This window comes from Neopsephotus bourkii, unplaced genomic scaffold (genome assembly GCF_033783945.1).
Source record: "Neopsephotus bourkii isolate Nb327-2 ecotype Australia unplaced genomic scaffold, CSIRO-AGI_Nbou_v1 NB_891, whole genome shotgun sequence".
In the NCBI taxonomy this organism is placed as follows: Eukaryota; Metazoa; Chordata; class Aves; order Psittaciformes; family Psittacidae; genus Neopsephotus; species Neopsephotus bourkii.
This window is the reverse complement of record NW_026901385.1, coordinates 265,144-282,589: the sequence shown is the minus strand read 5'-3', so window position 1 is coordinate 282,589 and position 17,446 is coordinate 265,144. Positions and strand designations below refer to the sequence as shown.

General features: G+C 58.7%; 5 protein-coding genes across 6 annotated transcripts in view; 3 read left to right on the top strand and 2 right to left on the bottom strand.

Annotated features, from left to right (window-relative positions):
- Positions 1–12,989, bottom strand: part of LOC133214472 (caspase-9-like) — a 48,798-nt gene extending 35,809 nt beyond the window's left edge. The window contains exon 1 of the mRNA XM_061357381.1: positions 12,974–12,989. The gene's annotated coding sequence lies outside the window, so the exon portion shown is untranslated. The remainder of the gene's footprint in view (positions 1–12,973) is intronic.
- On the bottom strand, positions 1,297–7,003 carry CDA (cytidine deaminase). The gene is made up of 6 exons (XM_061357376.1): positions 6,988–7,003; positions 4,149–4,708; positions 3,548–4,048; positions 3,140–3,251; positions 2,848–2,905; positions 1,297–2,094 (listed from the first exon to the last, which is right to left on the bottom strand). The coding sequence occupies exons 3-6, from the start codon at positions 3,708–3,710 to the stop codon at positions 1,981–1,983; spliced, it is 447 nt and encodes a 148-aa protein (XP_061213360.1). The 5' UTR covers positions 3,711–4,048; positions 4,149–4,708; positions 6,988–7,003; the 3' UTR covers positions 1,297–1,980.
- FAM43B (family with sequence similarity 43 member B) lies at positions 5,485–7,047 on the top strand. The gene has a single exon (XM_061357375.1). The coding sequence runs from the start codon at positions 5,964–5,966 to the stop codon at positions 6,873–6,875; it is 912 nt and encodes a 303-aa protein (XP_061213359.1). The 5' UTR covers positions 5,485–5,963; the 3' UTR covers positions 6,876–7,047.
- On the top strand, positions 8,108–10,476 carry MUL1 (mitochondrial E3 ubiquitin protein ligase 1). 2 transcript variants are annotated; one of them, XM_061357372.1, is made up of 4 exons: positions 8,161–8,321; positions 8,489–8,576; positions 8,924–9,044; positions 9,739–10,476. In XM_061357372.1, exons 1-4 carry the CDS (start codon positions 8,202–8,204, stop codon positions 10,469–10,471), a joined length of 1,062 nt encoding a protein of 353 aa, XP_061213356.1. In that variant the 5' UTR covers positions 8,161–8,201; the 3' UTR covers positions 10,472–10,476. The 2 variants fall into 2 exon arrangements, with proteins under 2 accessions (XP_061213358.1, XP_061213356.1); XM_061357374.1 differs by lacking the exon at positions 8,489–8,576 and having other exon boundaries at positions 8,108–8,321.
- An 81-nt stretch (positions 12,990–13,070) lies between the features above and the next one.
- Positions 13,071–14,315, top strand: CAMK2N1 (calcium/calmodulin dependent protein kinase II inhibitor 1). The gene is made up of 2 exons (XM_061357382.1): positions 13,071–13,302; positions 14,012–14,315. The coding sequence occupies exons 1-2, from the start codon at positions 13,143–13,145 to the stop codon at positions 14,080–14,082; spliced, it is 231 nt and encodes a 76-aa protein (XP_061213366.1). The 5' UTR covers positions 13,071–13,142; the 3' UTR covers positions 14,083–14,315.
- The last annotated feature ends 3,131 nt before the right edge of the window (positions 14,316–17,446 follow it).

The window sequence follows — 17,446 nt, the reverse complement described above, 5'->3', positions numbered from 1 at the left end:
GGAGCGGGATATGGAGCAGGGAATGGAGCAGGGCATGGAGTGGGATGGATGGGGCATGGAACTGGATGGAGCAGGGCATGGAGGGGGGCATGAAGCAGGGCACGGAGCAGGACGGAGCAGGGCATGGAGTGGCATGGAGCAAGGCATGGAGCAGGATGGATGGGGCATGGAGCAGAATGGAGCAGGGCATGGAGCAGGATGGAGCGGGGAATGGAGCAGGGAATGGAGCAGGGAATGGAGCAGGATGGAGCAGGGCATGGAGCAGAATGGAGGGGGCATGGAGCAGAAAGGATGAGGCATGGAGCAGGATGGAGCAGGGAATGGAGCAGGATGGAGCGGGGCATGGAGCAGAATGGAGGGGGCATGGAGCAGGATATGGAGCAGGGCATGGAGCAGGATGGAGCAGGGCATGGAGCAGGATGGAGCAGGGCATGGAGCAGGATGGAGCAGGATGGAGCAGGGCATGGAGCAGGATGGAGCAGGGCATGGAGCAGGTTGGATGGGGCATGGAGCAGGATGGAGCAGGGCATGGAGCAGGATGGATGAGGCATGGAGCAGGTTGGATGGGGCATGGAGCAGAATGGATGAGGCATGGAGCAGGATGGAGCAGGATAGAGCAGGATGGAGCAAGGCATGGAGAGGGGCACAGAGCAGGGCACCACCTTGCACTGTCCTGGGCACAGCCTGGGCCCAGCAGAGCGTGGAGCCAAGCGCAGCCAAGGCACTGCCCGGTGCATCCAGGGCAAGCTGGGTGTGCCTTGTGCTTGGCACAGCCGGTGCTCGGCAGGGCAAGGAGCACAGCACTGCCCCAGGCACAGCTTGTGCACAGCAGGGGCACAGCCCGGTGCATGGGACACCACGGAGCAGAGCCCTGCCCTGGGCAGAGCCCGGTGCAAGGCCGGGCACACAGAATCACAGGGGTTTGGGTTGGAAGGGAGCTTAAAGCTCACCCAGCTCCAACCCCTGCCACAGGCAGGGACCCCTTCCACTGGAGCAGCTTGCTCCAAGCCCCTGTGTCCAACCTGGCCTTGAGCACTGCCAGGGATGGGGCAGCCACAGCTTCTCTGGGCACCCTGTGCCAGCGCCTCAGCACCCTCATCTCCCAGGTCAGAGCTGGGCATGGCCCATGCAGGGGAGGGCAGGAGGGCCTTGGCTGTGTGGGCAGCATTGCCCTGGCCGCACTGGGCCATGGAGTGTCCTGGCCATGTCCTACCTGCGGCACCAGCACCCTCCTGCTCTGCTCAGGCACCCGTTTCCCCTGCCCTGTGCTTCACCATTGGCTGCAACCACAGGAGGTAAACCATGACTGTCTTTATTTCACTTGGGCATAGGCAGCGTGCTGGGTGGGAGCTGTAACACATTCATTTGTCACTGTGCATGATTCAATTAATAGTACAATCAGAAAGCAGCATTATTGTGGAGATTTAAAACCCTCCCAAAGCCCTCAACACCTCCTTTCCTTCTTCATTCCCACAAACTGAATAAAGGCAAAGAAAACAAGCTGGAGAGAAGCGAGCAAAGGACACGCTCGGTGTGATAACCACTTCCAGCATGGCACCTAATCTGAACTGGCTTATTAATAACTGCCAGGGTGGATGGAGCTTTTCCTTTTTGCTTTCCCTTCTCCTTTGGAGCTGAAATATCCAGCATTTTCCCACTACAATGACTTTGCACAGTTTAGGAGTGGTTTCTGTACCAACAAGCCCAAGCCTGAGCTGTGCATCAAACCCTCTGTCTGTGAGCTACCCCCTCGCCTGCAGCAGTACCTGCACACTTTCCTTTCCTAATAACAGGGCATTTCTACAGTTTGATTTCACTTGTTCAGTGCTGAATCAGGTGATCACGAGAGGAATGGTGAATTTAACACTATAAATGTATTTCCCATCACATTGTCCCAGAAAGCTGCTTACACACCAGGCAACTGGGGGAAAACCATGCTCCCCTGCTGCCAAAGAGCCACGGCTGCTGCAGCCATGCTGCTCACACCTTCTTCAGGTCCTCAGGGCCGAAGGAGAGCGGCAGCAGCTCCTCCAGCCTCTTGACGATGTAGCTGCCGTCTGCTTTGGTCAGGTAGACGTCCCAGTCTGTGCCGAACTGGAGGGGTAGAGAGGGGAGAAGTGCCTATGCAAAACCTCCATTTCTTCTTCTAATTACCCAGACAACCATAGAATCATAGAATGGGTTGGAAGGGACCTTAAAGCTCATCCAGTACCACCCCCTGCCATGGGCAGGAACACCTTCCACTAGAGCAGCTTGCTCTAGAGAGCCCTTTGTGGCCACCTCCACAGGGAGCATCTCCCTCTATTGCATGTGGTTTGGGTCAGCTTTTCAGCATCACCTCCCGCAGGGGGTATTTTGGGCTCACAGTGTGTGGGTCTGCCCCCTCAGGGTGAGCCCTGATGCCTTCAGACCTGCGGAATCTGGTCTTCACTCTGAGCCCTGCCACCCATTAAATATTAACCATCCCAAAATGGGCTGCAGGGGCCGGGGTGTCCGCGGGGAGCAGTGAGGTGAGAGTGGGATGGGCTCCCCTTGGAGCTTGGCTTTTGCAGGAAACCCCTCATTTTCAGGCTTGCCCAAGTCATGGCAACAGCTCCAGAGACAGCCTCTGCACGTGGATCTCCCAGCAGCAATAAACCCCCTGGGAAGGGTGAGTTAATGGATTACCCTGGGCACCCGCTCCCAAGGGACAGGGAGGAAAACCCTTTTCCCATAGGAATGTGCAGTTTCAGGAGCCTGGGGCTGGGGACAGGGGGTTGCAACCCCCATGTTTGCACCTCAGGGGGGTTTAGGGGGAGATTCCTGGTGTCAGGGGATGAGACACGGGACCCCCGCGTGCGCTGTCACCTCTCTCATCACTTGTCTGCAGGCACCACAGGGTACGATGAAGGTGTCCCCCATGTCACTGCCAAAGGAGAATGGCACAGAGCTCAGTCTTATGATCACAGGTAGGGGAGGAACACCTGCAGAAGACCTTCCTGCTACAGCACATTTGCCCTCATTTCCTCCAAAATAACCATGCAGAAACCTATATTCCCCCAGCAGAACACTGGGGCCGCTGCAGCAGAAGCTGCCCCTTGGGTCCATGGAAGGTTTTCCCGCTCCCCCCCCCCATTCCCCTCCCTCGCTGTGCCCTTACCTGGCAATGGCCATGGCCCTGAAGCTGGTGTGCCCCTCGGAGATGGCTTTCTGGATGGCAGTGCGCTCAGCACACACCCCGAGGCTGCAGCAGGCGTTCTCCACGTTGCACCCTGTGGGGAAGCCCCCAGCACCCACTCAGCCACCCCAAAACGCTCCAAGTGAGCTATTTATTAGTGAATGTGCAAAAAACCCCCCACCATTTTTAGTGTGCAACACCCCATCCTGGGCTGTTCCCAACACATTCCCCTCTTTTCCCATGCACTGCAATCTTTGGCTCACTCTGGGATGGCGACTGCCAAAGAGGCGACTCGGGGAGGTGCAGCACGTCCCAGCAACCCCTCTACACCCCATGCACGGCCAAAGGGACCCCAAAACACAAGGAGGGGGATCACAAGCCTCAGCTTACCGGAGAAGATCTCCCCGCTGGCTGTGAGAAGCGCGGCGCCCACCGGGAACCGGCTGTAGGGGCAGTAGGCGCAGTTCTTGGCCTCCCGGCTGCGGCGCAGCAGGAGCTGGAGGCGCTCTGTCGGGGGAGCAGCAGGGGCTGGGTGCTTCCTGTCACCCTCCATTCCTGCCCCTGCCTGCCCTGCCCGCTGACGCCGTGGTTAAATATTTCCTCGCCTGGAAAATAGGTTGGGCAGCACTGCCGGGATAACGCCCCGCAGGGAACCATGGGGAGCATCCCTAGGGACAGCCCTGACCCCCCCGAGCATCACGCTCAGGGTGTCCCCTGTCCCCGCCCCATCTGCTGCCTCATGCTTTCCACTTTGTCCCGTTTGTACCTCCTCCTTTCTCCATCCCAGAGGAGCGTTTTCCCACTGCTGCTGCCTCAATGCGTTGTTTTCCTTTCATTCCCAGTTGAAAACTGGTTGTGCTGCTTCACAGTGAAAATGTCATTAAATCACCCCTGAGGGAGAAGAAACAACAGGTCCTGATCGGTGAGATCAAAAGAAATACATTAATTTGATTGAAACCAGAAGGAATTATATATACATATATATACACACCACATATTCCCACTTCTTTTAACTACCACTGCCAGGCAGCAGGGAAAGCTGGCTGAAGGTAGAGCTGACAAAACCCATTTTGGGATACCCTCAACCCCAGTTCTGCTGGTGCTTCGATGGGAATCAGCCCCCATGGGTTAAAGCACTCCCAGGATGCTGGGCTGATCAGCAAATTGCTCTTTAATTAAAGATATCTCTTCCTCTCCCTTGCTGGAGGAGCTTCTTGCCCCATTTTCTGGCTGCACAAATGGGTATTCCAGCCCTCACTGATTCATTACTGCGGGTTTTGTTCAGTTTGCTGGATCTGGGGAGGATTTTGACCTTCCCTGCCGGTTTTGGGAGCAAATCTTGGTGCTGGGTTGCTACTGACAAGCCACGACAGGCTGGAACATGAAACTGAACTGGCAGCAGTCTCCGGTGTGGTACAAATGCCTTGAGCTGAGAATAGAGTGTGGGACAGTGAGAGGACACAGGAACCCCAAGAAACCAAATCCGGGACACTGAGATCAGTATTGTCCCATGAGATGATGGTACAACCCACCTTCTGCACACTGTTCACCCTGAAACCTAATGACAACAGTTAGCTACTTGCAAGGTTAGGCAACAGGCAGCTAGAAGAGGATTTGGCAGCCCTGAATCAGCACAGAGCTTTAGTTTCAGCTTTCCAAGTGCAAATCCTGGTTGTTTTCCCAACTGAAATGGGCCACAGATGCTCTTGTGCCCCATCATGTGGTGTGATGCCCCAAAAACCGGGGAGGGAAAGAAAACCTAGCCTAAACTGGACTAAACCTGTTGTTTTACCCCTTTCTCCTCCCCATGTGTCAATCCCAAGGGTTCTTTGTGTGTCTCCAAGCCCAGGGGTCCCCCTGCTGCATCCACAAGAAGCCCCATAGGTGGAAAACAGTGTTTGAGCTAAGAGCTGAGCCCTGAACAGCCCCAGGCTCCACAGTAGGGTTAAAATCTCACAGGTACCACCACACAGCTCCCCCAAAATCCCCCCTAGGCTGTGCTGTGGGGCAACATTTCATGTTCTCCAGAGAAAAACTGTCCCAAGGCCTCAAATGGAGTGAAAAGCAACAAGTGAAAAGCCAAGAGCTCGGTCCAAGAGGAGCAGCGAGGAGGTCTCGCTGGCTTGGGTATAATGGGGGTAAAAAATGAGGTTTCTGGAGGAAAAAACGCCAGCAAACCTTCAGGATCTGCAAACCCCTTGTGCAATGCTCAGGTCTGGGGAGAACCCCCCCCTTTCCTCGTACCAGGGCCAGAAGCTGACATCCAACTCTCCCCAACATCACCCCCTGCATCCTGCCCTGATCTCCCCCTGGAGCTGGCGCTGGGGTCCGGCTGCTGCATGGGTGCCGGGAGGATTGCGGTTATTTCCCAGCATCTCCTTACCCGAGCACGGAGCGGGCGCGCGTCCGGCGGCGCGCACTGGGAGGAGGGGGACGTTTGCCGACGTTTCCCGGCGTTTCCCCGCATCCTCGGGGCCGGGGCGACGCGGGGAGGTGGAGCAGCCCTCGGAGAGCTGCATCCCCGCAGCCGCCGATCCCAGCAGCAGGCGCAGGAAGCAGCATCTCCGCATCCTCCGCTGAGCAGACGGCACCGGGATAACGGCATCCACATCCCACGGCGCTGGGGTAGGGGCTTCACACACACACACCCACCCCCCTGGGTGGGGGGGTGCTGGGAGAACCCCCCAGAAAACAGATTTGGGGTGCGGGGGGGTTGCGGGGGGACCCTCTCTGCTTGCAAGCGGGTCGGTGGGGGCTGCTGCGGCCGGGATTAGAGGAGCGTGGAGAGCCCCTCGGCACAGCGGAGATGCTGCCCTGGCGCCGGAGCAAGTTTGTGCTGGTGGAGAACGAACGTAAGTGCAAGAGCAAGAGCCTGGGGCCGGGGCTGAGCTACGCTGCGCTGCTGGCCGGGTTCCTGCGCTCCTGCCCGGACCTCCTGCCCGAATGCCCGCTGGAGCGACTGGGCAGCGTCTTCCGTGGCAAGCGGCAGAAAGTGGAGCTGAACAAAGAGGACCCGACGTACACGGTGAGGTACCTGGGCAACGCCGTCACCCTGCACGCCAAGGGCGAGGGCTGCACGGAGGAGGCGGTGGGCAAGATCTGGGCGAAGAGCGACGCGGGAGCCGGCGGGGTGAAGATGAAGCTGACATTGGGACCTCAAGGCATCCGCATGAGCCCGTGCGAGAAGGGGGCCCGGCGGCCAGGCCACGCGTACCTCCTGCACCGCATCACCTACTGCGCCGCCGACCGCCGGCACCCCAAGGTGTTCGCTTGGGTCTACAGGCACCAAGTGAAGAACAAGGCGGTGGTGCTGCGGTGCCACGCAGTCCTCGTGTCCAAGGCCGACAAGGCACGCGCCATGGCCCTGCTCCTCTACCAGACCTCCTCGTCCGCCTTCAACGAGTTCAAGCGGCTCAAGAGGCAGAACGACTTCCGCCACGTCCAGCAGCAGCTCCTGGGCGATGCCATCGTGCCCTTGGTGCCCCTGCGCCGGTTGCTCAACGCCAAGTGTCCCTACCGCCCGCCGGCCGAGCGCACCCGCTGCGCCCCGCGCCTCAGCTCCATCCTGGAGGAGGAGGAGGATGAGGCCTTCGGCAGCGGGGCACCGCGGGGGGACGGCGCTGAGCGTGCGGCCGTGCTGCGCCTGGCCAGGGAGATGCGGGGCTGCAGCCTCCATGGCGTGCTGAGCCACCCGCACCCCATGGCGGGGACCGGCTGAACCTGGACCCCCTCTGGGGATGGATGCGGACAAGACAGCGGCTTCATTCGCAAGGCAGAGCCCTTTGGGGGGGGTGTGTGTGTGATGCACCCCCGCATTCCCACACACAAACCTGCTCTCGTGCCTCCTCCACAGCGGCCATAATAAACCAGCGTGTGTTTTCTGCGGTGTAGCAGCGCCTGTGTGTCACCTGCACCACGGGAGAGGAAGAGTTAAGCTCAGCACCGAGGAAAATGGGGGGTTAAACCGAATTTACCCCTCCAAAGGCGAGCCAAAGCAGGCTGGGGGCACCCAGCGCTCTCTGCACCCTCCCTGCAGCACCGAGGCTGGCAGAGCTCTCGCCGTAGCCATGGCAACTTGCTGTTATATATATGTATCTATAGATCTATACAGAGCTGGGGGTGGCACAAGGCTGCGAGGGGGTTTCGGCCCCTTTTACCCCCACTGCAGAGGGGGGTTTGCCCACAGCCCCCACCTCCCACCCCAAAAGCAGCACCAGGGCCTGAAAATCAGCTCATTTACCCCAAATCCCTGCTTTTTCCTCCTGTTTTGCTGCTTTTCCAGAATAAGCAATAGCAAAGGGAATGGGAGATGGGGGGGAGCAGGGTCTCTGTGTGTGTGTGTGTCCCCAGCACAGGGCTGACAAGGATCCTGCATGGGCTGTGCAAGACGGAGCCTTTGAAATGGGTCTGGGGGCTGCTTCCCTATAGATCCCATGCCCAGCCATGGCTCCAACATGGGGGGGACTTTGGGGCTATGGTGGGGGCCTGCTGCCCCACACCACGGTGCTCCGCAAGGTGCTATGGGGCTGGTGTTTGGACCCATCGGGGGGTGGAGGAGGCTTTGGCCTGACACCCCCCAGGATTTGCAGGGGTGGGATTTGGGGTCGCCCCCCCAGGCTCTTTGGGATGAAGGGGGGCAGGACACGCTGGGGTTCTCCCCCAGCGCCATGGCGGGGTGTTAGGATTTGGGCCCCGTACCAAGATCCTGATGGGATCCAGAGCTTGTGGGGCTGGAGCTTATGGAGCTTGTTCCCCCCTCCAACACTCGGGGGGGATCTGTCCTGCTCCCCCCATGAGCTGGATTTACCCTCCATAGGGGGGCCGGGATACGGGCAGACCCCTCCAGGCCCCATGGGGCTGTGGGGCTGGGTTTGGGTGGCCAAAACAAGGCCCTTTTCGGAGGGGTCTTTGCGACTCCATCCCCAGCTGAGCCCCCCCGCCCGCCGTGGAGGACCCACCGTCTCTATGGTGGCGGAGTCAGGGGCCAGAGCGCCGCTGAGTGCGTCATCACTCGCGGCCGGTTGCCGCGGTAACAGCAGCGGCCATGGAGGGCGGCGGGCGGCCCTCGCTGGCGCAGGCCGCGCTGCTGGCTGCCAGCACCGCGCTCACCGCCCTCGTCTGCTCCGTGTACCGGCACAGGGCCCGCGTCGCCCGCGGCCTCGAGGTGGGTAACGGGGGTCCCAGGGGGAGCGCATGGGCCCGGGCAGGAGCCGCGGCCTGGTCCCGTCGCCGGAGCCGCGGCCTGGTCCCGGAGCCGCGGCCTGGTCCCGTCGCCGAAGCCGCGGCCTGGTCCTACCGCCTGAGCTGCGGGCTCCGTTTCCCACCCCGCAGGGCGCCAGGAGGGTCCGGCTGGACGGGGACCTACGGGCGGTGCTGTTGGAAGCGCCGGGGCGCTGCGTGCCCTACGCGGTCATCGAAGGTAGGGGCAGGGCCTGCGGCATGCAGCTACACAGGTTATATATGTGTGTATATATATATATGTGTGTGTGTATGTATATACCTATACGGGGAGGGGGGTTAGGGGCACATCCTCTCCTTTTCTCTCCCGCTAGTGGAAGGTGTCCCTGCCCATGGCAGGGGCTTGGAGCTGCATGAGCTTTGAGGCCCTTTCCAGCCCAGGCTGTATTCACCCTGTCAGGTGGGCACTGGCTCTGAACTGCACATTCCACAGGCTCCTGGCTCTTGTGCCCCCATGGTGTTGAGATCCTGCCCGTACCCGTGTGCGGCTGGGGAGCAGCTCACACACACGTTGTGTTTCTCTTTCAGGGGTGGTGCAGTCCGTGAAGGAGACCCTGAGCAGCCAGTTTGTGGAGAACTGCAAGGGCGTCGTGCAGCGGCTGACGCTGCAAGAGCACAAGATGGTGTGGAACCGAACGACACACCTCTGGTATGTGCCCAGGGCACACAAACCTCCAGCTCTCACAGCAGCCAAAGTGCCCCAGAGGGCCTGACACACCGAAATACCATCACACATGGGCAGACTGATGGAGGTGCTTCAGACCTGAACCCACAGCAGCCCTAAGTACTACGTGACCATTCCCAGGCACTGCCATAGTTTCTAACATAGAATCATAGAATCCCAGCCTGGTTTGTGTTGAAAGGGACCTTAGAGTTCGTCCAGTTCCAACCCCTGCCATGGGCAGGGACCCCTTCCACTGGAGCAGCTTGCTCCAAGCCCCTGTGTCCAACCTGGCCTTGAGCACTGCCAGGGATGGGGCAGCCACAGCCTCTCTGGGCACCCTGTGCCAGCGCCTCAGCACCCTCACAGGGAAGAGCTTCTGCCTTATCTCCAACCTGACCTTCCCCTGTTTCAGTTTGAACCCATCACCCCTTGTCCTGTCACTCCAGTCCCTGATGAAGAGTCCCTCCCCATCATCCTCGCAACCCCCTTCAGACACTGGAAGCTGCTCTGAGGTCTCCACGCAGCTCCTCTTCTCCAGGCTGAACAGCCCCAATGTTCTCAGCCTGACTTCATACGGGAGGTGCTCCAGCCCCTGATGATCATCATCATGTCTGTTAATCCCCAAAACAGGCCTTTGGGGACACCCTAGCCCTCACCTTTGCTTCATCCCCTTCTCCAGGAATGACTATGAGAAGATCATCCACCAGAGAACCAACACAACTCCCTTTGACCTGGTCCCTGCAGAGGAAGGCGCCGCCAGCATCACCGTGAGGGTGATGAAGCCTCTGGATGCAGCCGAGCTCAGCCTGGAGACGGTGTATGAGAAATTCCACCCCTCTGTCCAGTCCTTCACGGATGTCATTGGCCACTACATCAGCGGGGAGCGCCCCAAGGGCATCCAGGAGACGGAGCAGATGCTGAAGGTGGGCACGGCGCTGACCGGGGTGGGCGAGCTGGTCCTGGATAACGCCACCATCAAGCTGCAGCCCCCGAAGCAGGGCATGCCCTACTACCTGAGCGCCATGGACTTCGACTCCTTGCTCCACAGGCACGAATCCAGCGTCCGGTTCTGGAAAATCCTGACTGTGGTTTTTGGCTTTGCTACATGTGCCATCCTCTTTGTCATCCTGCGGAAGCAGTACCAGCACCACCGCGAGCGGCAGCACCTCAGGCAGATGCAGGATGAGTTCCGGCAGGCCCAGGAGCGCCTCATGAGGGAAATGAACGTGGAGGGGGGAGAGACACTCAAAAACGCCTGTGTCATCTGCTTGAGCAACACCAAATCCTGCGTGTTCCTGGAGTGTGGGCACGTGTGCTCCTGCAGTGAGTGCTACCGGGCGCTGCCTGAGCCCCGGCGGTGCCCCATCTGCCGGCAGGGCATCGCCAGGGTGGTTCCTCTCTACAACAGTTAAAGTCAGTGCCTGCAGGGGGGAGCGTTTCTCCTCTCACAAAGGGGTGTCCTCACCTCACTGCTTGGGTCTAGGGAAGGGGAGGGAGCTTGAATGAGCGGGTGCTTCAACTTGGGGGCCAGAGCTGGGGCTTAAAGGTGATGTGCAGCTGATGGGGGTTCACATCGTGCTCCAGAGGTGAGTCCTCACAACGGGCTTGGTGCTTGGCTGGGAGACACAGTGAAGCTCTTCTGTTAGGAGTTGGACTCCAAGGGTTTGCTTCATAAACCTGCAGGCCGTTACATGGATTATAAAACATAGTGGGGGGAAATAAAGCATATTGAGGATTCTCAGAGGCTGCAGAATTCCAGCCACACTGGCACCCAGGGAGTGGGTTTGTGTGTGAACACAAGTGATTCTGCCATCATCTGCAATGTGGGTTTGGGACTGTATTGCACCAGGACACGAGAATGGGGCGGAAACACACTGTGGCTTGAGCTGGGATAGCCAAATAGGGCGTAAAGTAATAAAATGGGCTCAAAAGCGTGTTTGTCTCAGATTGTTACAGGGGTGAGGCTGTGCTGATGAGCCCTGGAGCAGGGGAGGTCACCCCAAGCTGTGATCAAGGTTGGGGTTGGGATCCTGTTCCCCCCCCACCGAATCTGACCCCACTGGCCCCTCATTTGCAGCACTGAATCCACAAAAGGAGAACTCCCAAATCCCTCATTTTCCCACAGATCACATGCAGTGCCAGCACCCACCAGGGTTAACAAACCCAATGTGCCACTCCAGTTCGTGCTTGCTGTGGGGGCACTGAGGTTTAGATTAAGCACCAAGTGGGCAGCCCCTGTTTTAGGGGCCTGGAGTAGGAACATCCAAAACCCCCAGGATCTGGGGGAAGAGCACATGGAACATCAGCTGTAGATGGCGGTGGCTGCCTGCCTGCACACTGCCTGCGTGCCAGAAACCCAGAATCCCAGTGGGAAAAGCCAGGATCCAGATGGCCGAGCCCTCCCTCTTCTCCCTGTGGTTCCTGGGGACCAAGCACCCCAAACGGCCTCATCCCCTCCTCAGGAGCAGCGTGAGGGACCCATGGACATGCACCCCTTGGCGGAGCGGGGCAGGATGCGGCCTCTGCGCCTTGCTGGGGGATCAGAGCTGTCACTGTCACACAGAGCCTAAAAATACCCTTGTGGGGGGGCTGTGCTTTCCCCATCCCCTTCTCCTCCTGTTTCCATCTTTCCCCCGTGATAGCTCGGGCGGAGACGCAACCTTATGTAAGGAGCTGAGAGCTCGGGGGTGTGCGGGAGCGGGGCTCCTGGAGCTGAGGGCTTGGGAAACGCAGGGTTTGGATACGGGAGCAGCACATCCCAGCCCCTGGCCATGGGACCCCCCATCCTGACCGGGTCCTGCTCAGCTTCAGTCCGAGCCGCTTGCAAGTCCTATATTGAAAGCACAGCCCAGTCTTTGTTATATTGTGGTGTCCCTGCCTGGTGCAGGCTGCTGGAACTGGATGATCTTACGGCCCTTTCGAGCCCATGGATTCCGGAGTAATCCACAAGCAGAGCTGTTATAACCCAGCCTGTGGAAATGGGCTTTTTGCTGCCTTCCACACTGTGCCCACAGCTCAGCTTTGCAGAGGATGCACCACGGATGCCAGAACCCTCCCCCCCGCCCCCCCCATATATCTAGGGGCTGTATAGAACTATAACCCTGGTCTTCCCCAGACTGGCCCTTTGCTGGGCAATGACCACAATGAGCTGCTCTGCTGTGGCAGCACTGCTAGGAAAAAGTCCATTGGAAAGTTCTCAGCCACCCCAAAGCCCTTTGGCAATCCCCCAGGAGCAGCTTGTGCAGGGCCACGTCCTGGGGACCCACAGCCCTGACTGACTCTGTGCATTGCAGCCCCCCCCCGGAGTGCCAGAGGCCCCACAATGGCTCATTTCTGGTGGGCAGATGTGGGGCTGAGCCCACACTCCCTGGGGACAGGTGCTGAGTTCCCCAGACGGAGCTGTGGGGCAGCTTCTGGCTCCTCAGGGATGCTGTAGGGCAGCTCAAGGCTCCACAAGGACACTGTGGGGCAGCTCCGGGCTCCTTGGGCATGATCTGGGGCAGCTCCGGGCTCCCTAGGGATGCTCTAGAGCAGCTCCGGGCTCCCTAGGGATGCTGTGGGGCAGCTCTGGGCTCCCTAGGGATGCTCTAGGGCAGCTCCGGGCTCCTTGGCCATGCTCTGGGGCAGCTCCGGGCTCCCTGGGGATGCTGTGGGGCAACTCCGGACTCCATAGGGATGCTCTGGGGCAGCTCCGGGCTCCCTGGGGATGCTCTAGGGCAGCTCCGGGCTCCTTGGCCATGCTCTGGGGCAGCTCCGGGCTCCCGGGACTCTGCGGGACGCTCCGATGGGGCAGCCCCGGGGGATCCCCGGGGGGTCGCCCACCGAGGGCGGTGCCGGGGCCGGTCCCGGGGGCCGAACCTCTCCCGCCCCGTCCCGCCCGGTCCCGCCCCCCGCTCCTCTATCGCTGCCGCCGCCGGAGCCGCCGCCGCAGCCGCGGAGCCGCCAGCAGCGCCGGGCCCGGCCGGGATGTGACGGGGCGGCCGCCCCGCGCCCCGCTGCGCCGCTGCCCCGGGCCCGCGGGCCCCGCGCCCCGGGAGGCTGTCGGGGGGCGGCGGCGGCGGCGGCCCCCCCCCCGCCGCTCCTATGTCGGAGGGGCCGCCCTACGGCGAGGGGCAGCTGGCGGGGGACGCGGCCGTGGGGCAGCTGCCGTTCCCCGTTCGGCTCCGCGGCCCCGACGGGCTCCTCGCCGGCGGGCAGGGCAAGCGGCCCCCCAAGCTGGGGCAGATCGGCCGCAGCAAGAGAGGTGGGTGCGGCGGGGACGGGCGGCGGCGGGCACGGGGGATGGAGCGTCCCCGGGGATGGGGAGCACCCCGCGGGGTACCGGGCATCGCGTCCTCGGGACCTGCCAGGGATGCAGGGGAGCGGGGAGCATCCCTGGGGATGGTACCGTGTGCGCCGGGTGCCTATGGGGTGCGGGGCACCGCGTCCCAGGGACCTTCCGCAGGAATACAGGACACCGGGGACTGTCCCCAGGGACAGGCACGATGCAGCGGGGTCGCTGCGAGGTGTCAGGCACAGTGCCCCAGGGATCTTCCCCGGGGTGTCGGGCATCAAGGACCTTCCTAAGGACATGGAAGAGTGTCCCGGGCTGTAGGGCAGCAGGGGTCTTCCCAGGGGACAGAGCATCGTGTCCCGGGGACAATCCCCAGGGCATAGGGGTAAAGGGACCTTTCTCAGGGACAAGCCACCATGCCCTGGGGACCATCCCCGGGGTGTAGGAAGGGCACCAGGCACTGTGCTGGGTACCGGGTACCCTCCCTGGGGACAGGACAGCACACCAGGTACCCCCCCAAAACATCAGGCTTTGTGCTGGCTCTGCCACCCATCACACCAGGGATATGGAACCGACCCCCCAAAACCCACCCCAGGGTGCCCACCACCGCGGGGTGACCTTGGGCTTGGGGAGCAGAGCATTCACCACGGTTACGCTGGGGTTTTCTTCTGCTTTCTAGTGGTTATTGAAGACGATCGAATCGATGATGTGCTACAGAACCTCTCGGAAAAAGCCCCTCCTGATGTTTAAATCCTCCCCGGGGACACCCTGGGAGCGGGGGGCGGGGGGTTCGGTTTACGATGGCACAGGTTATGGGCAGAAAATAACCACCACCAACCCCCCCGGCAAGACCGCAGCGCCCGTATGCTGAGCGAGCACTCGGAGAGCCGTCCCCGTCGCACAGCAGCGCAGCCTCTGCCCTCCAGGAGCCCTGCCCAGCCACGGCCACCAAACTACGGATAAAGCACTGGAAAACGAGAGAATCGCGGAAAATACCCCCCCCCCCCCCAATCCCGTATCCCAGTATCCCAACCTGCGGCACAAGGGATGAACGGAGGCAGCGACACCGCGGCTCGCAATCACTCGCGATTCCTCCTCTGGGTCTGATGAACCCTGCGCCAAGCGAGATCGGGGCGGGGGGGGGAAAAGGGAAAAAGGGGGGGGGGTAAAAGATGGAAGGGGCAGAAGGGTCTCCCCCCTTTCCAGGGGCATTCCCAGCGGGCACCTTGTTTACATTATTTAACCTTGCAAAAATGAATCCGTGCACTTGGATGTACCACGCTCCCCCTTTCCTTCCGAGGTTGGTTTGTTTTTTATGTTGATGTCTTTGGATGTTGGAAAACTATATAAAATATATAAATATCTCTTTCATTTTAGTCACGTTTTAAGGTTCTCGAGGGGGAAACCCCCAAACTTTTATAAAGGAAGGGCCTAGAGGAAGAAGCGCTGGCTATTTTTTAAAGCTTGTATTTCTTGGTTGCTGTGAGCAAAGGGACAGATTTTATATGTACAGGGGGGTGGGGGGGTGCTCGGCTTTTCTAACGACCCTGCAGTCTGTAGTGTGGTGACTTGTTTGGTTTGGGGTTTATTTTCCTTCTGTTGTGGCCGTTTCTTTAATAGACTGTATTCAAATGATAATCTAGATAAACTAACCTGATGTAATCACAAGAGTGCCAAACACTTGGAGATGCCGGAGGGCAGCGATTCCCTCCCCGGGTCGAGCAGCACTCGGGGTTTTCTGCTCTTTCGAGGGCTTGGGCGAATCTCTCGTGGGGTTTTTCTTTGACTTCTCTTTTCTAATCTTTCTTTTGAACTATTTTGCATGATGTGCATTTAAAAAAGAGGTAAAAAAACAACAAAAAAAAAAAAAGCGCCTCTTGGCGAGGGCTTGTTCCTTGTTTCTGTTTGCGGCTGAGTGACCGACCTCCGGGCAAGGTTTTCTTTCCTCCTTCTCTGAGATATTGTGTATGTTGCACTTCACTCCACAGGGCTATTTCTGCGATGTCCAAATAAAGAGGAAAATGAAACAAAAATGGTAAAAATACATATATATATATAATATTAATAATAATAATAATCCCTGTGGCTCTGCCGTGATTTCCCACCCAGCGCCGCGGGCCCCCGACACCCAAATAACACAGCAAATAATGAAGGAAAGCTCCAGCTCGGGCCCCTCGGGATCAGGGTCATGCTGTGCCCCTAATAATTAGTTATAATTAATATTTACCTATGGGATTCTTTAGTTTGTTTGATGAGGGAATGCCTCGGGGGCTCAGATTCAGGGGGAAATTCAATACGAGGTCCCAAAAGGGGATGCTGGGGACGCAGGAAGGCATCGTCCCCTTCACTACTGAGAAAGCTGTGGGAGATGGGGATTTTCATCCCAGGATTGCCTGTCTGTCCCCCTCCCTTCTCACCAAAACCCAAATCCCAGCTGGTCCCATTCGAACACCACTCGTAGTCACTGCCTGGGCTCATAAGAGCTGTTATGGCTCTGCCTGTGCGACCTGCATGAGCAAACTTGTGCACTAAGGGGGTGAAAACACAACCATGTCGGGGGAAATGGGTCCTGGGTATGGGGGTTATCCAAAGGAAATAACTATATATAGATATAAAACTACAATAATATATTATGAATCCCTAATTGTTTTCATTCCCCCCCCTCAGTGGGTTCAGTGCGGCTTGGACTCAGTGGCCACCACCAACCCTTTGGCTCCAGGGATTGTGACCCAATGCCCCTGCAAAGCATGAGTTAGGCCATGGAGGGATATTTCCCCCTCCCCAAATCTGATGGGTTTTGCTCCAGACAGCATCCAAGTGCAAACCCAGGGCTTTGGGAAGAGGAAACGAAGCCCATGGAGGACCAGAGCATCCTGCATCTGCAGAGGCCAGCTCGTAAGACACAACCATGGGCTGGATGCAGGCATTGGTTAATTAAATTTACCAAAAAGGCTCTATTTTGCATGAAAACCTCATCTCTGGGTCTATCAGACCCAATTGCACAGTCACCATGCATCAAACACACCTCTGAGCACTGAAACCCACATGCTCCAGGGACGGGGTCCATGCATGGCCACAGGGAGCCCCAAAAAGCCACCTTGACACCCAGGAGCAGCCAAGGCTTAACCAGAGAAAGCCTGAGGGGGAAGGGAGGGTGAAAGAAGAGGAGATTCCGGTGCGTTATAAACTGCTCTTTTATATGCATCTTTCATGCATGACACATAAATAATGGAGCAGGAGAGCCCGGTGTGCAGCGAGCTCACGTACAGGGAGGATGCGGGATGGAGGGATGAGGAAAGCGGGGTGCAGGATGGGGTGTGAGGGGGAAGATGTTCCCAAGAGCTGAGCTGGGGATCCCCCAGCTGTGCATCCCTGGGAGATGATATTTTGAAGGAGGATTTAAGGATTAAGCTGGCCACGGGGCAGGAGTTTATTACATACATTATTTAACAGATGGCCCAACGCTGCCTGCGGTCTCCCCGGTGACCTTGGCTGGGAGATGCCGGGACCAGGCTCTGGTTACAGGGATCAGAGGAAAAGAATCCCCCCTGGGGAGCCGGCACCAGCAGCTCCAGCATCAAATCCCTATGGAAACAGCCAAAAAAACCCACCCAGCCCCGGCCCATATGGGCTGCTTGTTTTGGCAGTGGTGGGAAGCAAATAAAAAGGAGTAAAAATAAAACCCCAAAAGCCACAATGGAAGAGGGGCTTGCAGGGTTATTCACCAAGAGGAACTTGGCACCTATGGCAGGAGCAGGATGCCAAGGGACAAGCGAGGTGCAGAGGGCCAGGTGGCACTCAGAGCACTTGCAAACTCCCATTGCCTTACCCAAACATGCCCTTTAATCCCATTTCTGCAGGGATTCTGGCACTGGAGGAAGGTGATGAAGCACTTGCTGCCCCTCACACCCAAGAATGGGGGGGGGGGTGGTATTTTAACCCATCTCTAAAGCTACTGATTTCTATAGGCTTGAAGCCCTCACATCAGTTGCAGCATCAGCCCTTTGCATCGCATGAACTCCCAAGGGGTGATGCCAGTGATGGGGGGCTCAGGGCAATCAATGGATGCTCATTTTGGGTCATTTCCCACCTCTCCAGAGCAGTTTGCAATAAC

Bases quoted from the DNA above. Each gene is read 5' to 3' on its own strand.
- CDA (XM_061357376.1), bottom strand. From the start codon at position 3,710: ATGGAGGGTGACAGGAAGCACCCAGCCCCTGCTGCTCCCCCGACAGAG. The intron at 3,252-3,547 runs GTAAGCTGAGGC...GCTTCCCCACAG, and splicing joins CAGCGGGGAGATCTTCTCCG to GGTGCAACGTGGAGAACGCC. The intron at 2,906-3,139 runs GTAAGGGCACAG...CTCCTTTGGCAG, and splicing joins AGGGCCATGGCCATTGCCAG to TGACATGGGGGACACCTTCA.
- FAM43B (XM_061357375.1), top strand. From the start codon at position 5,964: ATGCTGCCCTGGCGCCGGAGCAAGTTTGTGCTGGTGGAGAACGAACGT.
- MUL1 (XM_061357372.1), top strand. From the start codon at position 8,202: ATGGAGGGCGGCGGGCGGCCCTCGCTGGCGCAGGCCGCGCTGCTGGCT. The intron at 8,577-8,923 runs GTAGGGGCAGGG...TTTCTCTTTCAG, and splicing joins GCCCTACGCGGTCATCGAAG to GGGTGGTGCAGTCCGTGAAG. The intron at 9,045-9,738 runs GTATGTGCCCAG...CCCCTTCTCCAG, and splicing joins AACCGAACGACACACCTCTG to GAATGACTATGAGAAGATCA.
- CAMK2N1 (XM_061357382.1), top strand. From the start codon at position 13,143: ATGTCGGAGGGGCCGCCCTACGGCGAGGGGCAGCTGGCGGGGGACGCG. The intron at 13,303-14,011 runs GTGGGTGCGGCG...TCTGCTTTCTAG, and splicing joins GATCGGCCGCAGCAAGAGAG to TGGTTATTGAAGACGATCGA.